This window comes from Phocoena phocoena, chromosome 7 (assembly GCF_963924675.1).
Source record: "Phocoena phocoena chromosome 7, mPhoPho1.1, whole genome shotgun sequence".
Classification (NCBI taxonomy): Eukaryota; Metazoa; Chordata; class Mammalia; order Artiodactyla; family Phocoenidae; genus Phocoena; species Phocoena phocoena.
Window position 1 is genome coordinate 71,153,634 of NC_089225.1, and position 22,718 is coordinate 71,176,351.

The 22,718-nt window shown below is 37.4% G+C and overlaps 1 protein-coding gene across 1 annotated transcript; it reads left to right on the plus strand.

Annotated features, from left to right (window-relative positions):
- The first annotated feature begins 20,487 nt into the window (after positions 1-20,487).
- On the plus strand, positions 20,488-21,020 carry C7H2orf88 (chromosome 7 C2orf88 homolog). Its single transcript, XM_065881101.1, has one exon. It carries the CDS (start codon positions 20,652-20,654, stop codon positions 20,937-20,939), a length of 288 nt encoding a protein of 95 aa, XP_065737173.1. The 5' UTR covers positions 20,488-20,651; the 3' UTR covers positions 20,940-21,020.
- The last annotated feature ends 1,698 nt before the right edge of the window (positions 21,021-22,718 follow it).

Here is a 22,718-nt window from a genome sequence, read left to right on the forward strand (position 1 = left end):
TCGTTTCTTTAGGATAGATTTCTCAAAGTGCGATATTTGGGTTAGGGCTTTTAACATGAATTGTTATGCTACTGTTGAACCAATTTGCACTACTAACATCTGTATTTGAGTGTCCATTGCACCACGTCCACTTTAAGACAATTTTTTTGAAGAATGGGTTTGTAAAATAAATTGTTCCATAATTAGGCAGTTTACTTGAATTAGCACATGTCATGAAATGTGAAAGGAAGGCACTGTGATACAGCAGCAAGATCCCTGAAACTAGAATCAAAAGATACGGATTTTAGAACAGGCAGTGCATTTGGTCTCTCATACAATGTCATCAAGGTCACATGCTTCCCCAGGCAGGATATTTAACCTGTTTACATATAGAGTTATACATCAATGTATTCTGTAAAATGAGGAAAAATAATTCCTTTCTGTTGTATAAATTAATTATAAGACACCAGGGAAACAGGAAAAGGGAAAATGCAAATGAGATATGCTCAACAGAAACAGAGGTAGATGGATAATTTACTCTGAAAAGCCCCAGACACTTGGTTATCATTTGTAAACTTAGGGCTGTACACACTGTGTTGCTCTCTAAGAGGACTGGAATTTTATTTAAACTATCTAGACTTAAATTATTTAAATCAGTTAACATTTACTGAGGCCCTTTATTATGCTAGGCATATAGAAGTGAGATACAAAGATAAACAATTACTTATTACCCATCTTCTTTCAGAAAGAGTTTAAGTGGTATGGCCATATTCCTACCTTTGAGAGTCTAGGCACAGACTTGTAAACAAGCAGAATGAGAAAAGTACAGTGATGGAGATAAATATGTTATGGAAACCCAAGAGAGGGACAGAGTAATATTAGGTAGTGGGAACGCCTTTACACAGAAGTGTACTTGAGATAGACACTTAAGAGTGGGTCAGTTTTTAAAGAGAAGATATCTGTGTGAATAAGGAGGGAAAAAAATAAGAAAGCCCTTTTGAAAGAGAAAGCATTTTACAAATGTGATGTAGGAGTTTATGGAGTAAGTAATTGGCTTAGTATATAAGGACGAGTGGATCATGATTTTCAAACTATAATGAATTGAGGACTGAGCATTCATTTTTATGTTTTATTAGTTTCATGTTCTGATTTGGGCTCAGATAACCTAGTTTCAGCTACAGGATCTGAAGAACAGTCCAGTTGTAACAAACTAAAGGCAATATTCTGACACCGTTACCCTGTTCCCTCCACCCCTCACCTCCATTTAACAACAGTTGCGTAAGGAACTGCCTTCAGAATTTTACAGAGCTTAATTCATGTGTCATGAGTACAGTTGTGTCATTTAGTTAGGACCTGACATGACTGAGAAATTAGTACAGAATATAATGTTTAAATGTTTTACAGTCTCAGTGGTGATCTAGATCAGGTTTTCTACAACTAGTTCGTCAGAAGCTACTTTTCATTTCCTGCAAGTATTTAGATTACAGGGCTGGAGGAATTACTGCAGACTGAATTCAGTATCTGTAGTCATAAATAGGAGTGGTTAGGTGAAGCCAGACTTGTACCCAGAGTTAAGCCTGTTTGTTTCCCTTCCCTACCCGGAGGACCTGGTAAATGAGATGAAGCACTGACCCCTGACTTAGATCTGGCGCCCAATTCTAACTCTTTAATTCCCAAATGACCGTCAGCATTCTTAGGTTATAATTCTCTTTCCTTAATTATAATCCTAAAACATAATAACTAAAGCACTTAAAATAATAATTTGATGTTAGCAGGTTTAGGGGACAATCTAAGAGAGAGAAGGAAAGGAAATAATACTTACTGAACACTTGAACATCTTCCATGTTCCAAGGCGGTTCTAGATGCCTCACGTGTAGAAGCTCACAGTTTTTACGATGAACATCTGAGGTAGATTCCCAGTTTACGGATGAAGTCATACCACACAGCTCTGCTCAGGTTTATTAGAATCTCTTATATCGTCCTTTATCAATGTTATTTTCTCTGCCTCTCCATTGAGAAAATTTGGCCCCAAATGTGGCTTCATGAAGAGCCTCCTGTGACTGCCCTGGTGTTGAGCAGCTGCACACAGCATGTGTTCTGTGTGCCTGAGGACGAAAGCAGCTACTAAGTTTCCAAAGACTGTACAGTAGTGCCCTGAGGTGACCTTCAGACGGACCAAAATCACATTTGCTGTATTTTCTAGCTTTTACTTTTTTGTGAGTATTAAATTTGAGTTCATTTCTGTTTGCCAGTTTAGCTGGTGTCATTTGATCCTGTTATGAATTTATAGTCTAGGTCAGTGACTGTCAGTATTACCAGTACGAAGTCCTCTGTTTACTGTCCAATTTTCATGGACCCCTACAAGAAGGAAAATATACTCTTAGGATCCAATATTAGAGAACAAATAACGACAAAGCTTCAGTTAGGAACTTCGTTATTGTTTTTATATTTTTAAATTTTTTTTTATTATTTTTTTTTGCAGTACGCGGGCCTCTCACTGTTGTGGCCTCTCCCGTTGCGGAGCACAGGCTCCGGACGCGCAGGCTCAGCAGCCATGGCTCACGGGCCCAGCCGCTCCGCGGCATGTGGGATCTTCCCGGACCGGGGCACGAACCCATGTCCCCTGCATCGGCAGGCAGACTCTCAACCACTGCGCCACCAGGGAAGCCCCGTTATTGTTTTTAAATGAACCCAGTTATATTTTTTAATGAATTCGCATTTTAATTAATTGCATCTACACTGAAATTTGAAAGACAGTATATTCATTATGCTTTTAAAGACTATAATGTGGTTTTTATCGATATTGTATAGATATTTGCATTAATTCAGGGCTAGGGCCCATTTTAAGGTATAACAAGATATAAAATGTCTTAAAACCTGTTTATAAGGCTTAGAAGATTATCTGAAGTAGAACAACAGTAATAAGCATTTCTGTTAATCTAATATTTAAGAAAGACTTTCAGGGATTTAGCAGCCTGTTCATTTCCAGAGCAGATTTGGGAAGTTACTTTTTTTTGCTAGAACTATATGGTCTGGCCCCCACTCATATTCAAGTTTTGGCTTTTTTTGTGGCACCTTCCCTGGCATATTCCCAGGGAGCTTACAAACCAGGCTCAATCTGATGACACTGTATGCAGGACGGTGGTCCACAGCTCCAAGATGAACTATGGACTGCAGTAAACTGCATCTTCTGTTTGAAAGATCTAATAGAAGACCTTGTAGTGGCTAGACCCATTCCTGAGGGAAGTGCCAGGGCTATGGCCTGACACGCTTTATATACTCAGTGCTTTGAGACTTCAAAGTAATATTGAGGGAACCAAGTAAATGGGGCTGTCTTTTCTTTACGTATGACTCTGATGTGTATGTATATATGTATGTGTGTTGGGATTCGGGGGAGGGAGTGATGGGAGAAAAGGCATCTTTATATTTTATTTTTGCTGGCAGTGGCATGAACAAATGGCCACTTCACATATTAGGACAAGGGTAAAACTAAGGATCCTTTCTGGGCATCTGCACTAATTATAGCCTGAATAAGTTGTCATCTCATTCTCACTCTATCTCCCATTGATTTTATTTTGTTAAAGAAATTTTGAAAGCACTTATACTGATGGATATTGGTGCTGAATACGTAGTAGAAACTCAATAAATACTGGCTCGATGGTTAAGGAACGTTCTCACTGGCAGCTCTTTATGCATCTTAAGATTTTAAACTATAGTATAAAAGAAATTGATTTTCAGTATTTTTCAAAAGTGTGTTTAAAAAATATTTTATACTTCTGTATCAGCTAGTTACATTGCCAAGAGAGCCAAAATACTTTTTTTGGCTAATATCCAGCATTAAATGTATCATACCTTCAACTGATAGCCATGGTAACTTTCCAACCTGACTGATGAATAATACAGTCTAAAAATTAACTTAGAAGAGGTCATCCCACATGCTGTCCTAAGAAAACCAATTATATAATCTGCTCAACTACTGACTTGCATTACTAGCTAACATTGTTGAAACTTTAGTTCTTCATTATGAATCAACTATCTTATTAGGGGATAATGAAATTATACAAAGCTTATTCTTCAGTGCTATACAGGTTGGGATTATCATTGCCTTTTTTTAAAGGTCATTTTATTCACATTTCTTTATTAGTTCACATCTATAATTTTATTTATTTATTATTTCCTTACTTATTTATGGCCACGCCGCACGGCTGGCAGGATCTCAGTTTCCCAACCAGGGATTGAACCTAGGCCACAGCAGTGAAAGCGCTGAATCCTAAACACTAGGCCACCAGGGAACTCCCTATCATTGCCTTTTAAGATGTCTGTCAAGTGTTTGAATAGCTGCTACCATGAACAGTAGTAGCATAAACTTTTTGTTTGTTTTTGTCTCTGACTTTCCTTTCAGGATCACTCTTCCTTACTCATGATAAATCTCAAGAGGCTTCTGTAGAACAGAAATCACAGAATTAAAATCTGATTAACAAAAATACGGAGTTACCAATGCTGTTCTATCAGGGAAACTGCATCTTTTCTAAGCATGTGATGATGAGCAATTCCATTAGACAGTTACTGGACCAGTTGATTACATAATGGCATGAATGTATCAGTGTTGTTTTATCCAAGATAGGACCTGAAGGCCAGAGTTGACAGCTAGTCCTAGGTAGTGGTCTCTGGGAGCCTGGGAAGCTCCAAGCCATAATGTGCCTGCTGATGGAGACCAGGTCAAGGACTGGGACAATGAGCAGAGAGTAACAAGAGACCCTGGGAAGAAGCTACACTGGTCTTTGTTTGCCAGAATTAACATCAAAACTAGAAGTGGGGAGGGAGGTTCTATAAATTCAAGAGAGGGAGGATGTTTAACATTTAAATACTATAAGCCATGATCAGATAAAGTATTATTAGAGCAACTGTTATTCCCAGAAGAACACTGAATTAGGAATGGGAGCTCCATGCTCACTTTTATGGATATATCCCCCATTTGCTTATCCATTCACCTATTGATAGACATTTGAGTTGTTTCCAGCTTTGGCTGTTGGGAGTAAAGCTGCTCTGGACATTGGTATACCAGTTTTTTGCAGACATGTTTGCATTTGTCTTAAATAAATACCTAGAAATAAAATGGTGGGTTCCGTTCTTTAAAGTGGTTGTACTGTTTTCCACTCACACCAGCAATATATGCATTCCACATCCTCGCCAACACTAGGCATTGTTGGGCTTTTTAATTTTAGCAATCCTAATGAGTGTATAATGGTATTGCTGTGTTTTGTTTTGTTTTTTGGCTGTGTTGGGTCTTCGTTGCTGTGCGCAGGCTTTCTCTAGTTGCAGCAAGCAAGGGCTACTTTTCGTTGCGATGCGTGGGCTTCTCATTGCAGTGGCTTCTCTTGTTGCGGAGCACAGGCTCTAGGCGCGTGGGCTTCAGTAGTTGCAGCATGTGGGCTCAGTAGTTGTGGCATGCGGGCCCTAGAGCACATGGGCTTCAGTAGTTGTGGTGCGTAGGCTCAGTAGTTGCAGTACACAGGCTCAGTCGTTGTGACTTGCAGGCTCTAGAACAGGGGTCCCCAACCCCCGGGCCGCACAGCAGAAGGTGAGCGGCAGGCAAGCGAGCAAAGCTTCATCTGCCGCTCGCCATTGCTCCCCAGTGCTCCCATTACCGCCTGAACCTTCTCCCTCCGCCCCATCCATGGAAAAATTGCCTTCCATGAAACTGGTCCCTGGTGCCAAAAAGGTTGAGGACTGCTGCTCTAGAGTGCAGGCTCAGTAGTTGTGGAGCACGGGCTTAGTTGCTTCGTGGCATGTGGGATCTTCCCAGACCAGGGATTGAACCCGTGTCCCCTGCATTGGCAGGTGGATTCTTAACCACTGTGCCACCAGGGAAGTCCTGGTATTGTTGTTTTGAAAATACCTTTTAAATTTACATACAGTAAAACTGACTTTATTTTGGTGACTAATTCTATGAGTTTTGATATATGTATAGATTTGTATAGCCACTATGACAATCAGGATATATAATGGTTCTACCACCCAAAAAAATTCCCTTTTGCTGCCTCTTTGTAGTCACATTCTCCTCTTACCCTAACCCTTAAAAGCCACATGTTATCTGTCCCTATAGTTTTGCCTTTTCCAGAATCATGCATTATGCAATACATAGAATCATGCAACATGAAAGAGTTTTAAGACTGGCATCTTTCAATCAGCATAACACCTTTAAGAGTCATCGATGTTGGTATCAGTATCTTTGTTGCTTTCAGCTTTTGGCAATTATGAATAAAACTGTGATAAATATCTGCATAAAGCTTTTTATGTAAATACAAATTTCATTTCTCTAAATACCTAGGTGGGTTGGGTTATATGGTAAGTGGATGTTCCAACTTTATAAGAAAATGCTAAGCTGTTTTCCAGAGTGGCTCATTTTGCATTCCCACTAGCAATGTATGAAAGAAAGTTCTAGTTGCTCTGCATACTTACCAGCACTTGGTATTATTTTTTTTTAAATTTTACCCATTTTAATAGATGTACAGATGTACCGTATCATGGTTTTACTTTGCATTTTTCTAAGGCCAGTATGTTGAGCATCTTTTCATGTACTTACTTGCCATCCATAGATGATGTCTTGGGTGAAAAGTCTGTACAAATCTTTTGCCCATTTTAAAAATTGGGTTGCTTTCTCACTGTTGACTTTTGATATTTATTCTAGATTGAAGTCATTTTTTGGGCAAATGATTTGCAAATATTTTTCTCCCCATCTGGGGCTCATCTTTTTATTTCCTTAACTGTGTTCTTCTCAGAGCAAAAGTTCTCAATTTTGATTTAGTCAAGGGTATCAATTTTTTTTTTTATGGTTTATGCTTTTGGTGGCGTATCTAGAAACTCTTTGCCATATCCAATATCATGAATATTTTCTGTAACGTCTTGTAAAAGTCTTATATTTTACATTTAGATCTATGACTCCTTTTGAGTTAATTTTTGTATAAAGGGTAAAGGTATATATCTTTTTTGGGGGGGAGCATGTGGCTGTCCAGTTGTTCTAGTTCCATTTGTTGAAAAAATTACTTTTGCATTGAATTATTTTTGCACATTTGTCAAAAATCAATTGACCGGGCTTCCCTGGTGGCGCAGTGGTTGAGAGTCCGCCTGCTGATGCAGGGGACACGGGTTCGTGCCCCGGTCTGGGAAGATCCCACATGCCGCGGAGCGGCTGGGCCTGTGAGCCATGGCCGCTGAGCCTGCGCATCCGGAGCCTGTGTTCCGCAACGGGAGAGGCCACAACAGTGAGAGGCCCACGTACCGCAAAAAAAAAAAAAAAAAAATCGACCATATTTTTGTGGGTCTGTTTCTGGACTCTTATATTCCATAGATTTGTGTGTCTGGCCTTTCACCAATATAGCACTGTCTTGGTTACCGTAGCTTTTAATCATTCTTAAAAGTGGGTAATGTGAGTCTTCCAACTCTGATCTTTCTCAAAATTGTTTTGGCTATTCTGATTTCTTTACATTTCCATATATAGTTTAGAATCAGCATGTTTATATCTATAACAAATCCTGCTGGGATTTTGAATGGAATTTTAGAATCAGTTTGTCAATGTCTACAAAAAAGCCTCCTGGAATTGTGCTCATATATATATATATATATATATATATATATATATATATATATATATATATACACACACACACACATATGTTTATATAATATATATAAAAATTGGGGGAGAATTGACATCTTAACAATATTATCTTCGAGATCATGAACACTATCTGTTTATTTAGTTTCTTTACTTTTTCTCAGTAACAATTTGTATTATTTACATACTGCATATACAACATACAATGTAGTTTTCTTTCATACATTTTATTAAATGTATCCCTAAGTGTTCATATTTTTTATACTATTGCAAATGGCACTAATTTCATCTTTCAATTACTAAGTATACAGAAGTACAGTTGATTTTTATATATTAATTTTGTATCATGAGACCTTGCTAAAATTATTTATTAGTTCTAGTAATTTTTTCATATATAATCCTTAGGATTTTTTACATATACAGTCTTGTCATCTGCAAGTAAAGGCAGTTTTTTTTTTCTGACGACCTTTATACGTTGTATTTCTTTCTTCCCTCTAGTACAATATTAAATAAAAATTGTGAAATAGAAATTGTGAGAATAAACATTGTTGCCTAGTTCCTATCATAGAAAAAGTTGTCCAGTCTTTCACCATTACACTTAACATTAGTTTAAGGAAGTCTCTCCTATTGCTAGTTTGCTGAGAATTTTTATCATGAATGGTGGTTTTATCAAATTTTTTTTTGCATCTATTGAGATGATCATCTGGTGTTCTTTTTTATATTAACAGTGAATTATATGTATTGAGTTTTGAATGTTACATTCAAAATTTACATTGCATTCTGGTATAAATCCCACTTGGTCATGATGTAGTAACCATTTTATATATGCCGGATTCAATTTGCCATTTAAAAAAATGATATCTGGGTCTGTGTCCATGAGGGATATTGGCTTGTAGTGTTCTTTTCTTGAACTGTCTTTGCTTGTAGTAACAGGGGAATCCTGACTTCATATAGAATGAATTTGGAATCCTCTTCCTCTATTTTCTAGAGTTTGGGTAAGATTGGTATTATTTCTTTCTGAAAAGTTTGAAAGAATTTAGAGCTTTAGAGCTGCCATTTGAGCCTGGAGTTTTCTTCTTGGAAAGGTTTAAGGTACAAATCCAATTTCTTTCATTGATATACAGCTATCAGACTTTCTGTTTTCTCTTGTGACAGTTTTGGTAATTTGGTATGTATAAAGTTGTTCATAATATTCCCTTCTTAGTCTTTTAACGTATATGGAATCTGTAGTAATGTCCTTTTTCCTACACACATCTTGGTTCTGTGTGTCCTCTCATTTTTCTTGATCAGACTAGATAGAGACTTATCTGTTTTATTAGATCTTTTTAAGGAACCACCATTGGTTCCATTGATTTTTCTCTATTATTGGCCCTTTTCCTTTGCTTTGTTTTCTGCTCTCATCTACATTATTCCCTTCCTTCTACTTTGGGTTTAATTTACTTTTCTTTTTCTAGCTTTTTAAGGTGAAAGCTTAGATCACCGATTTAATCCTTTCTTCTTTTCTGTCACAAGAATTTAAATCTATCAATATCCCTCTAAACTTTAACAATGCATTTAAAAATTTTTGATATGTTGTGGTTTCTATTATTCGGTTGAAAATATATGTTAATTTCCTTGTGATTTCTTCTTTGCCCCATGGGTTATTTAGAGATGTGATATTTAGTTTCCAAGTATTTGGGGTGTTCCTGGATATTTTATTATTTTATTATTTTTTATTTTTTATTTAATTCTGTGGTGGTTGGAAAATATAAGATTCCAAGCTTTTGAAATCTGTTGAGATCATCGTGTAGTCTAACTTGGTGAATGTTCTATATGCATTTTATAAGAATATGTATCCTACAGTTGTTGGGAATAGTCTTCTATAAATGTCAGTTACCTCAAGTGGCATCATAGTGTTGTTCAAAACTTGAATTCCTTATTTTTTCCTTTGAATATTCTATCCGTTACGGAGAGAGTAATGTTTATTTCTGCCTTTAATTCTGTCAGTTTTTCCTTAATGTATTTTGAAGCTCTGTTATTAGTTACATATACATTTATGATTATCATGTCTTCTCCTGACTGACACATAAAATTTCCCTATTTCTGGTAATACTAATGGTCTCTGAAGTCTGCTTTGTCTGATAGTCATACAGCCACAGCAACTTTTTATACTTCTTGTTTGCATTGTATGTCTTTTCCAACCCTCTTGTTTGCAACCTGTATATTTGTATTTAAAGTATATATCTTATAGGTAGCATATAGCTGGATTTGTTAAATAGACTTTCTTTTTTAGAGCAGTTTTAGATTCACAGCAAAACTGAGCAGGGAGTACAGTTACACCCTTCCCACTCCCCTCGCCCCCGCCAGCACACAAGCCTCACCCACTATCAACATCCCACTCCAGAGTGTTATAGTCAATGAACCTACACTGACATATGATCACTCAAAGTCTGTAGTTTACATTAGGGTTCACTCTTGGTGTTGTACATTCTGTGGGTTTTGACAATTGTATAATGGCACATATCCACCATTACAGTATAATACAGAGTAAAAATTCACTGCCCTAAAAATTCTATGTGTCCACCTATTCAACCTTCCCTCCTCTCTAACCCCTGGTAACCCCTGGGCTTTTTACTGTCTCCATAGTTTTGACTTTTCCAGAATGTCATACAGTTGTAAAGCTTGGCTTCTCTGGCTTAGTAATATGCATTTATGGTTCTTCCTTTTCTTTTCATGGCTTGATAACTCATTTCTTTTTAGCACTGAATAATATTCCATTGTCTGGATAGACCACTGTTCATCCATTCACCTCCTGAAGGACATCTTGGTTGCTTCCAATTTCTGCAATTATGAATAAAACTGCCATAAATATCCATATATAAGTTTTTGTGTGAACATAGTTTCTCAACTCATTTGGGTAACTACCAAGGAGTGTGATTGCTGGATCATATGGTAGGAGTATGTTTAGTTTTGTAAGAAACTGCCAAACTGTCTCCCACAGTGGCTGTACAATTTTGCATTCCCGCCAGCAATGAATGAGTTCTGTTGCTCCACATCCTCATTAGCATTTTGCGTTGTCAGTGTTTTGGATTTTTGCCATTCATATAGGTTGTAGTGGTATCGCAATGTCATTTAAAAATGCAACTCCCTAATGATATATGATGTTAAATATTTTTTTCACATGCTTATTTGCCATCAGTATGTCTTCTGTGGTGAGGTGTTTGTTCAGATCTGGTGTCCATTTTTTAATCAGGTTGTTTTCTTATTGTTGTTTTAAAGACTCCTTTGTGTATTTTGGATAAACAATCCTTTATCAGATATGCTTTTGCAAATATCTTTTCCCAGTCTGCCTCCCAGTCTGTGTCTTGTCTTTTCATTTTCTGGGCAGTGTCTTACACAGAGCACAAGTTTTTAATTTTGATAAAGTCCAATTTATCAATTATTTCTTTCATGAATCATGCCTTTGATGTTGTATCTAAAAAGTCATTGCCAAACCCAAGGTCATTTAGATTTCTCTAGATTTAACTCCTGGGTGTTATCTTCTAAGAGTCTTATAGTTTGCTTTATATTTAGGTCTATGATTCATTTTAATTTCTGGGAAAGGTGTTAGGTCTCTCTAGATTTTTTTTTTTTTAATATGTGAATGTCCAGTAGTTCCAGCACATATTGAAAAGGCTGTCTTTACTCCATTGTATTATCTTTGCTCCTTTGTCAAAGATCAGTTGACTGCATTTGTGTGGGTTGGATCTTATTTAACTAGTCTGCTTTTTGTTGTTTTTTCCTGCGGTACAGTCTGCCTTTTAATTGAAATTTTTAGTCCATTTTTTTCAAGTAATTTTTGATATCTATGGGTTTAAGTCAGCCACTTTGCTGATTTCTAATGGTCCCCCTTTTTTTCCTTCCCATGTTCATCCTTTCCTGCCTTCTTCTGGGTTAAATGTATCTAATGCCTCATTGTTTTTAAGCCATACTTACATTATCTTTTTAGTTGTTTCTCTGTTAAGTTTTTTAAAATCATTTTCCCCCTTTTTCAGATTGGCTATGTCTATAGATGTTCAAGCTCACTAATCTTTCTTCTCCAATGCCCAACAGCCCACACAGTGAGTTTTTCATTTTAGTTCTTGAATTTACTTTTTGTGTGTTTTGTTACAATTTCCATTTCTCTGCTGAGATTCTCTATTTGTTCACTCTATGATCATTTTTCCTTTATGTCCTTGAACTTATTTAAATAGCTGCTTTATAGTTCTACTGAGTTCTCTTAACTACCAAGAGCTAGGTCATTTGGGGATCTGCTTCTAGTAACTTTTTTTTTCTTGAACTTGGGGCACATTTTCCCGCGTCTTGCATTATTAGTACTTTTTTATTGTATGACAGACATTGTGGATATTACTTCCCATAGGAATTTGGATTATGCCATCTTCCTTTGAATGGTATTGAATTTTATTCTTTGTTAGAATGGAACTGTTTGTTTGAACTTAGCCCAGTATGGCCTGTGGGCTGGCTGCCTGTTTTCATAAATTAGGTTTTATTGGAACATAAAAACCACTGCCCATTTGTTTACATATTAGCTATGGCTGGCTCTGCACTACAACAGACCTGAGTAGTATAACATAGACCATATGGCTCACAAACCTAAATTATATATTAGCTAGCCCATTAACAAAAAGTTTTGTCAACCTCTGCTCTAAAGTTCACTCCTAAAGTGGTCTCAAATTTCTTGTTATTGGATATTCTTTTTTTAAAGTTTTTATTTTATATTGGAGTATAGTTAATTAACAACGTTGTATTAGTTTCAGGTGTACAGCAGAGTGATTCAGTTATACATATACATGTATCTATTCAGTTATACATATACATATATCTATATCCCTTGAAGAGGAACTAAAGGTCCTTGACTTTGTTTCATGGCTAAGCTATTATCATTTTGTCTTGCTTGACAGTTTTCCTTTGTTTCTGCATTTGCTCTTTGGCACTCGGGGAAGGCCTAGGAGGCTAAAGCTTTTCTATAAACTAGAGGCCGAGGACACACGGGTCTGTCCCTAGGAAGGCCCTGCAGGGTCCTGCTCGGCTTCAGTGAGACCCCATGCAAATTTCTGCCTCCCTCCCAGCTCCTTTTACTCTTGAACTCTTTTGTAATTTCACCTGCTTCAGTATCTCAGCCTCTTCCTCTGTAGCACAGCAGAATTGCCCCTCTCCTTGAATCAGATTCTCAGGCAGAATCTCAAGATGATCAATTGTGGGGTTTAACATCATGTGTTTCCCTTCTTTTGGGGATCAGAATCCTGTGCTGTTGTTCAATGTCTGAAAATAGCCGCCCACATATATTTTGTCCAGGTTTAAAGTTATTTTTGGTGTGAGGGCAAATCTGGCACTACTCTTGTCATGGTAAGATAAAGCTGCTTTTGCAAAACCAAAGATCTTAGAAAACACAGAATGTTCTCATGATTCTCCTCATGGACTTTTATTTGTCTGACATTCATTGCATTCTAATCATTTTCAGGTTAACTAAGGCCAGTTCCCTTAATAATCCCTCATAGTACAAAACAGATACTACGTTAAGTCATTACATGTTAGAGGTGCACAACCAGGCCAGTTCCTGTCTTCTAGGAGTTCAGTCTAGTAAACCAGATACATCACACACATCCCTTATGCCCTTTTTGAAATGCATCTCTGGAGCATATAGCAAGGCATATAGAACTAAAGGTAATCAGAAGCAGAGAGCTAGATTTCCTTTCCAACCCTCCATATCATCCTTATAAGTGGTAGAGGTGGGGAAGGAGTATATTATGGGAGAAATTGGATAAAACTTCTCAAAAATACTTAGTACTAACTTGGACAAAGGTCACCTTTTTTGGACTTCTTATAAACTATTAAATAAATTGAATGCATGCTAGTTTTTACCTTGAGATCAGTAGTTTCAGAAATAATCAATGGAGTTTCATTTCATGAATTTTTACAGCTATTTTTTTTGTCCAAAAACTACGATATAGTCAGGGATCACAACCTCATTTATAGAGTCTTTGCCTGCACTTTCTTATGGCAAGGCCTCCCTCCAGTGAAGTTTGTACTGTTTTAGTTACCCTAAGTCTTATCTTAGATAAGTTCATTCAGTGACAACATTCCATTGGGAAGTTTGGAAGGTACATCACAAGCATTGTACCCTATTGACTGTCCAAACATCAAACAATAAGATATTTAGGGGGAGAAACTTTTAAGCTAATTTCAAATTAATCTAAGCTTTCATAATATTTGGTTGGTTATCTATTTTATATATAGTAGTGTGTATATGTCAATCCCAAACTCCCAATTTATCCCCCCCACACACACACCTTTCCCTTTTGGTAACCATAAGTTTGTTTTCTGTGAGTTTGTTTCTGTTTTGTAAATAAGTTCATTTGTATCATTTTTTTTTTTTAGATTCCACATATAAGTGATGTCATATGATGTTTGTCTTTCTCTGTCTGACTTACCTCACTTAGTGTGATAATCTCCAGGTCCATCCATGTTGCTGCAAATGGCATTATTTCATTCTTTTCAATGGCTGAGTAATATCCCATTGTATATATGTACCACATCTTTTTTATCCATTCATCTGTCGATGAACATTTAGGTTGCTTCCATGTCTTGGCTATTGTAAACAGAGCTGTAGTGAACACTGGGGTGCATGTATCCTTTGGAACCATGTTTTTCTCCAGATATATGCCCAGGAGTGGGATTGCTGGATCACATGGTAGCTCTGTTTTCAGTTTTTTAAAGAAATGCCATACTGTTCTCTGTAGTGTCTGCACCAATTTACATTCCCACCAACAGTGTAGGAGTGTTCCTTTTTCTCCACACTCTCTCCAGCATCCGTTATTTGTAGACTTTTTGGTGATGGCCATTCTGACTGGTGTGAGAGACATCTCATTATAGTTTTGATTTGCATTTCTCTAATAATTAGCTATGTGGACCATCTTTTCATATGCCTCTTAGCCATCTGTATGTCTTCTTTGGAGAAATGTCTATTTAGGTCTTATGCCCATTTTTTGACTGGGTTGTCTGTTTCTTTGACATTGAGCTGCATGAGCAGTTTGTATATTTTGGAGAGTAATCCCTTGTCAGTTGCATTGTTTGCAAATATTTTCTCCCATTCTGAGGATTGTCTTTTCGTTTTGTTTATGGTTTCCTTTGCTGTGCAAAAGCTTGAGTTTAATTAGGTCCCATTTGTTTATTTTTGTTTTTATTTCTGGGAGACGGATCAAAAAAGATCTTGCTTCAATTTATGTCAAAGACTGTTCTGCCTATGTTTTCCTCTAAGAGTTTTATATTATCAGGTCTTACATTTAGGTCTTTAATCTATTTTGAATTTATTTTTGTGTACGGTGTTAAAGAATGTTCTAATGTCATTCTTCTTCATGTAACTGTCCAGTCTTCCCAGCACCACATATTGAAGAGGATGTCTTTCCTCCACTGTATAGTCTTGCCCCCTTTGTTGTAGATTGATTGACCATAGGTGCATGGGTTTATTTCTGGGCTTTCTATCCTGTTCCATTGATCTATATTTCTGTTTTTCTGCCAGTACCAAACTGTTTTGATGACTGTAGCTTTGTAGGATAGTCTGACGTCAGGGAGCCTGATTTTCCTCCAGCTCCGTTTTTCTTTCTCAATTGCTTTGGCTATTCAGGGTCTTTTGTGTCCCGTACAAATTGTGAAATTATTTGATCTGGTTCTGTGAAAAATGCCATTGGTAATTTGATATGGATTGCACTAAATCTGTAGATTGCCTTGGGAAGTATAGTCATTTTGACAATATTGATTCTTCCAATCCAAAAACATGGTCCATTTGTTTGTGTCATCTTCTATTTCTTTCATTAGTACCTTACAGTTTTCTGAGTACAGGTCTTCTGCCTCCTTAGGTAGGTTTACTCCTAGGTATTTTATTCTTTTGATGCAATGGCCAATGGGATTGTTTCCTTAATTTCTCTTTCTTGTCTTTTGTTGTTAGTGTATAAGAATGCAAGAGATTTCTGTGTATTAATTTTGTAACCTGCAATTTTACCAGATTCATTGATGAGCTCTTGTAGTCTTCTGGTAGCATCTTTAGGATTTTCTATGTATAGTATCATGTCATTGGCTAACAGTGACAGTTTTATTTCTTCTTTTCCAATTTGCATTCATTTCTTTTCCTTCTCTGATTGCTGTGGCTGGGACTTCCAAATAAGTATGTTGAATAGAAGTGGCCAGAGTAGACATCCTTGTCTTGTTCCTGATCTTAGAGGAAATGCTTTCAGCTTTTCATGATTGAGTATGATGTTAGCTGTAGGTTTGTCATATATGGCCTTTATTATGTTGAGGTACGTTCCCTCTATGCCCACTTTCTGGAGAGTTTTTATCATAACTGGGTTTTGAATTTTGTCAAAAGCTTTTTCTGCATCTGTTGAGATGATCATATGGTTTTTATTCTTCAGTTTGTTAATATGGTGTATCACATTGATTTACATATATTGAAGAATCCTTGCATCCCTGGGATAATCCCACTTGATTATGGTGTATGATCCTTTTAATGTGTTGTTGGATTCTGTTTGCTAGTATTTTGTTGCAGATTTTTGCATCATGTTCATCAGTGATATTCACCTGTAATTTTCTTTTTTGTGTGATATCTTTGTCTGGTTTTGGTATCAGGGCGATGGTGGCCAAGTAGAATGAGCTTGGAAGTGTTCCTTCCTCTGCAGTTTTTTGGAAGAGTTACAGAAGGACAGGTGTTAACTCTTCTCTAAATGTTTCATAGAATTCACCTGTGAAGCCACCTGGTTCTGGACTCTTTTGATTGTTGGGAGCTTTTTAATCACAGTTTCAATTTCAGTACTTGTGATTGGTCTATTCATATTTTCTATTTCTTCCTGGTTCAGTCTTAGAAGATTGTTACCTTCTTAAGAATTTGTCCAGGGAACTTCCCTGGTGGTCCAGTGGTTAAGACTCCATGCTCCCAATGCAGGGGGGTACAGGTTCTATCCCTGGTCAGGGAACTAAGAGCCCACATACTGTGGGGCATGGCCAAAACTTTTTTTAAAAGAGAGAAAAAAAAAATTTGTCCAGTTCTTCTAGATTGTCCATTAGTTGCTTGTAGCAGTCACTTATTATCCATCGTATATCTGTGGTGTCTGTTGTAACCTCTCCTTTTTCATTTCTAATTTTATTGATTTGAGCTCTCTCCCTTTTTTTCTTGGTGAATCTGGCTAAAGGTTTATCAATTTTATCTTTTCAGAGAACCAGCTTTTAGTTTCACTGATCTTTTGTTTTCTTTGTTTCTATTTATTTCTGCTCTGATTTTTATTTCTTTTTTTCTACTAACTTTGGGTTTTGTTTGTTCTTCTCTAGTTGCTTTATGTGTAAGGTTAGGTGGTTTATTTGTTTCCTGATGTAAGATTGTATTGCTATATAAACTTCCCTCTTAGAACTGCTTTTGCTGTGTTCCATAGGTTTTGGATCATTGTGCTGTCACTTTCATTTGTCTCTAGGTATTTTTTGATTTTCTCTTTGATTTCTTCAGTGATCCATTGATTGTTTAGTAGCATATTGTTTAGCCTCCATGTGTTTGTGTTTTTTAAGGTTTTTTTCTTGTAGTTTATTTCTAATCTAATAGCATTGTGGCTGGAAAGGATGCTTGATGTGATTTCAGTTTTCTTATATTTACTGAGGTTTGCTTTGTGGTCCAGCATGGATCAATCCTGGAGAATGTTCCATGTGCACTCGGAAAGAATGTGTATTCTGCTTTTGGATGGAATGCTCTATAAATATCAATTAAGTCCATCTGGTCTAATGTGTTATTTAAGGCATTTCCTTATTGATTTTCTGTCTGATCTGTCCATTGATGACATTTTTAATACTAAAATTTCCCCACTATTATTGTGTTACTGTCAATTTCTTCTTTTATGGCTGTTCGTATTTGCCTTATATACTGAGGTGCTCCTATGTTGGGTGCATATATATTTACACTTATTATATCTTCTTGGATTGATCCCTTGATCATTATGTAGTGTCCTTCCTTATAAGTCTTTATTTTAAAGTCTATTTTGTCTGAGTATTGTTACTCCCGCTTTCTTTTGATTTCCATATGCATAGAATACCTTTTTCCATCTCCTCACTTTCAGTCTGTATGTGTCCCTAGGTCTCAAGTGGGTCTCTCCTAGACAGCTTATATACAGGTCTTGTTTTTGTATCCATTCAGCCAGTCTGTGTCTTTTGGTTGGAGCATTTAATCCATTTACATTTAAGGTAATTATCGATATGTATGTTCTTATGGCCATTTTGTTAATTGAGTTGGATTTGTTTTTGTAGGTCTTTTTTTCTCCCCTTCTTCTTTTGTTCTCTTGTGATTTGGTGACTATCTTTAATGTTGTGTTTGGATCCCTTTTTCTTTCTGTGTGTGTATATCTATCATAGATTTTCGGTTTGCAGTTACCATGAGGTTTTGATATAGCACTCTATATATAAATAAGATTGTTTTAGGTTGCTGGTCTTTTAATTTCAAATGCATTTTTAATATCCTGCATTTGTACTCTTCTCATGATTACTGGTTTTGATATATTTGTGTTGGATGATTTCCTACCTTTACTGTGTGTTTGCCTTTACCGGTGAGCTTTTCCATTTGTAGTTTTCTTGTTTCTAGTTGTAGTCTTTTTTTTTTTCTGCCTAGACAAGTTCCTTTAGCATTTGTTGCAAAGCTGTTCTGACAGTGCTGAATTCTCTTAGCTTTTGCTTGTCTGTAAAGCTTTTGATTTCTTTGTTGAATCTGAATGAGAGCCTTGCTGGGTGTTCTTGGTTGTAGGTTCTTCCCTTTCATCAGTTTGAATATAATCATGCCACTCCCTTCTGTCCTGCAGAGTTTCTGCTGATAAATCAGCTTATAGCCTTATGGGTATTGCCTTGTATGTTATTTGTTGCTTTTCACTTGTTTCAATATTTTTTGTCTTTGATTTCTACCATTCTGTCTTCTAGCTTACTTATCCATTCTTCTGCCTCATTCTGCTACTGATTTCTTCTAGTGTATTTTTCCTCTCAGTTATTGTATTGTTCATCTCTGTTTGTTCTTTAGTAGATCTTCTAGCTCTTTATTATACATTTCTTGTTATCTTCTTGTTCTGTGCCTCTATTCTTTTGCCAAGACTTTGGATCATCTTTACTGTCATTACTCTGAATTTTTTGGGTAGATTGCCTATCTTCACTTCCTTTAGTTGTTCTTCTGGGCTTTTTTCTTGATCCTTTGTGTGGGACATATTCCTCTGTCGTTGTGTCTTTCTGTGATTGCAGTTTCCACTCCACAAGCTGCAGGGTTGTAGTTCCTCTTGTTCCTGCTGTCTGCCCCCTGGTGGATGAGGCTGGTCTAAGAGGCTTGTGCAGGCTTCCTGGTGGGAGGAACTGGGTCTTGTCCCCTCTGGTGGGCAGGGCCACGTCAAGGGGTGTGTCTGGCAGGCAGCTATGGGTTCAGGAAGACTTTAGGCAGCCCATCTGCTGATGGGCTGTCTTCCCATCCTGTTGCTTGTTTGGCCCGAGTCTTCCCCATACTGGAGCCTGCAGTCTGTTGAGTGGGGCCAGGTCTTGGTGAGCAAGTGGGGGCCTCCAGGAGGGCTCACACCAACGAGTACTCCCCAGAACTACCACCACCAGTGTCTTTGTCCCCACAGTGGGCCACAGCCGCCCCCCCTTGCCTCCACAGGAGACCCTCCAATACCAGCAGGTTGGTCTGGCCCGGGATCCTATGAGGTCACTGCTTTTTCCACTGGATCCTGGTGCACATGAGACCTTGTGTGCACCCTCCAAGAGTTGGGTTTCTTTTTCTGCCTGTCCTGTCAAATTCCTGTGATCACACCCCACTGGCCTTCAAAGCCAGATGCTCTGGGGGCTCCTCCTCCTGATGCCAGACCCCCAGGCTGGGGGTTCTGGTGTAGGGCTCAGGACTTTCACTCCTGTGGGAGAACCTCTGCGAGATAATTATTTTCTAGTTTGTGGGTCACCCACCTGGCAGATATGGGAGTTGGTTTTATTGCAAGTGCACCCTTTCTACCATCTCATTGTGGCTTCTACCATCTCATTGTGGCTTCTTTGTTTTTGTGTGTAGGATATCTTTTTTGGTAGCTTCCAGTGTTTTTCTGTTGATGGTCATTCAGCAATTGTGATTTTGGTGTTTGTTTTTGTGAGATGAGGTGAGCTCACGTCGTTCTACTCCACCATCTTGTCCTTGCTTCATAATTTCATAATATCTAATTCAGAAGGAAAAATAGGTGGCTTTGCCATGTCTAACTTGTGTTGCTTAGAGTTGGCCCTAGTGTAAAGAAAGACCATCATTCTGTCCTACTCTTTGAGCTGTAAATGTGTGACCAAGGGATGCAGGCTCATGATGTTTGAGGCAGGAGCAAATTTTGATATGCTTGTTTCCCTCAACAGTATAGATCAGAGTCAGTCAGTCAGAAAATATTTACTCCAAAGGGCCAGAGTAAATATTTTAGGCTTGCAAACCACACAGTCTCTGTCACAACTAAACTCTGCCACTAAAGCATGAAAGTAGCCATAGACAATACGTAACAAATGAGCATGCCTATGTTCAAATAAACTGTATTTGAAAAAACAGGCAGCTAGAATTTGGCCCGAAGGCTACAGTTTGCTGAGCCCTGGTGTACATAAATAAATCAAAGGTAGCAAGTTTGTTGTCAGTTTTATAAAATTTGCCTGATCTTGAAAAGACATTTTCCTATTTCTAAATGCCATTTTTAAATGATTATCTTTTCTTTCTATTAAGATAAAGCTGTTGTTACCTTGCATTTCCTCCAAGTGATGAAAGTGGTAAAGATTTGTTTCTACTTGCTACCTAAATCGTACAGTAGTTTGCATTCTATGACTTCAAAATGAAACTTCCCTTCTCTTGACAGATAAACACTATATGTGAAGATTGGTGAAAGGGAACATTGATTTCTGAAGTAGCCTGGAGAGGAAAAGCACTGCTCAATATCAAGTGGACAAATGCTTGGTGTTTTCCAAAGACGCTGTTGAAGTAGTCTTTGCTACTGCTTTCCTTCACTCAGTCAAAGCTCTTCATAACATGGGCTGCATGAAATCAAAGCAAACTTTCCCAATTCCCACCACACTCGAGAGTGAGAAGAGGCATGAGAGTGGAGAAAACTTTATGCCTGAAGAGAGATTTCTACTCAGGATGCCTTCTCTAGTTAATGTCAAAGAGGAAGTGAAGGAACCCCTAGGGCCTGAAATTGTGGTCTTTGAATTTGCACACCGCCTGTCCCAGGAAATCTTGAGTGATGCCTTGCAGCAGTGGGCTGGCAACCACCTCCAGTACTATGACATCCCATATATTGAGAGTGAGGGGCCTTGACGCTGTGTGTAGGATGATGACACTTTCTCAAGCTGTGGATAAAGTTGGTGCTAGTTTAAATACATGAAACAACAGCAAAAACTGGTGTGAATAAATACAAATAACTCCATCTGGGTGTAAAGAAAAATATTTCGATAGCCATCAGGGGTCTAAGAATACCTAAAATGAAGTGTTTTAAGCAGTTCTACATTAACAGCAATTTCTATCTGCTTGGTCTTAGATTTTAGTCATTAAAGGGTTAAATGTAAGTCCTCTGGTGCCACAGTAATCAGCTGTGTCACACCACTTCTTCCAGCAATGCCATCACCAAAGAAATAAGAATTTTTAAGAATTTTTAAAATACTTTAAAATTAAAAAAAAATTCTTTAAGAATTTTATTTAAAACCTGTGTTTTCAAAATGGTCATTTTAAAGACATTCTTTTAAAATATTTGTCAATTTATACCAAAAAAAACAAGATATGAAAAGGATTTTCTTGAAATGCCTGGGCAAGGGAATTGCCTGGGCATTCAAGCCATAGCTGTTAACAGTGGGTCTTGTTTGCCAAAATCTTTTGAGTCAAGGATCCCTCCCCTTCTTAACACAAATGACCAAGCATTAGAAAGCAACCCATGTGGAAGAGGTCCACCGTGAACCATGTCCTTAATAAGATATTTACTTTTGTAGATGAAAAGCATAACCATCACCTTGAACCTCAGGGCCCTAACTAATCACACCTGTTACTGGATGACTCAGGCTTTACATATAAGCATCTTAACAATATACAATTTACAGAAGTCATGACAATGTTTATTGCATTGAATTAGGTAGCCCAGTGATATTACTATACAAGGAAACAAGCAGGGGAGCTTTTATAAACAGCAATCCAGAAAACTGTAAAGTAACAGAAGCCCTAGTTGGCAAGGTGGAAAGAAGAACCTGGTCTCAGTGCTGCGTGTATGTTAAGCTTTACTGTCTCACAGATGCAAGGGGCTGGTACATGGGCAATCACCATTCAGATTACTGTGGGACCAGATTATGCATGAGAATTTATAGTTATTACAAAAGATCAGATACTCTTCCAAAGGGAATACTCATGTGTATTTTTAATGGTAACAAAGCCCATGGGGCATTTATAGCCATATACTATACTATTTTCATAAATTTGGCTACTTTTTTAGGAAGGCTTTTTTTTTTTTAATTAAGTACTGTTTAAGATCAATGGTAACAGAAAATTCAGGAAAGGGGGAAGAAGGTACTAGAAGACGTAACCTGCAAGAAAATTGAGACTGAGTCTTTAGAAGTATCTTTTCATCAAGATTTGCCACACATTGAGTTTAACTGGAATAGTAATTATTTAAGCCCATGCAATTGGATCCTTTTATTAAGATACAACAGACCCTTGTCATTGAAATCTAAAGAAAGGTAGAAAAAGGCTTGTGGCCTCTAATGACATAAATGTGTATGACCTTATAAGCAGGCAGAATTGCTACCTCTAATTTTAGCAGTTATACTCTGAAACCCACAATCAAATAGACTGAATTCTCCAAGGTAAATTGGCAAAGAAAATTCTTTTGAAGTGAGTGGTGTGCCACTTTTCAGTTGCCTTTGGACAACTGGTCATGTAACTTTCATCTAATCCCAGGGTTTGTACTGTCCTGTTGTACTTATAATCTAGCAACTTTACAAAATAGAAAACCCACCACTCCTGTTTATACAAGGATCTGAAGTTACAAGGCTAAGAACAGAAAGTTTCCAAAAAGTGCAAAACGTATTTCCAGCTCATGAAGAAAAATTTAGG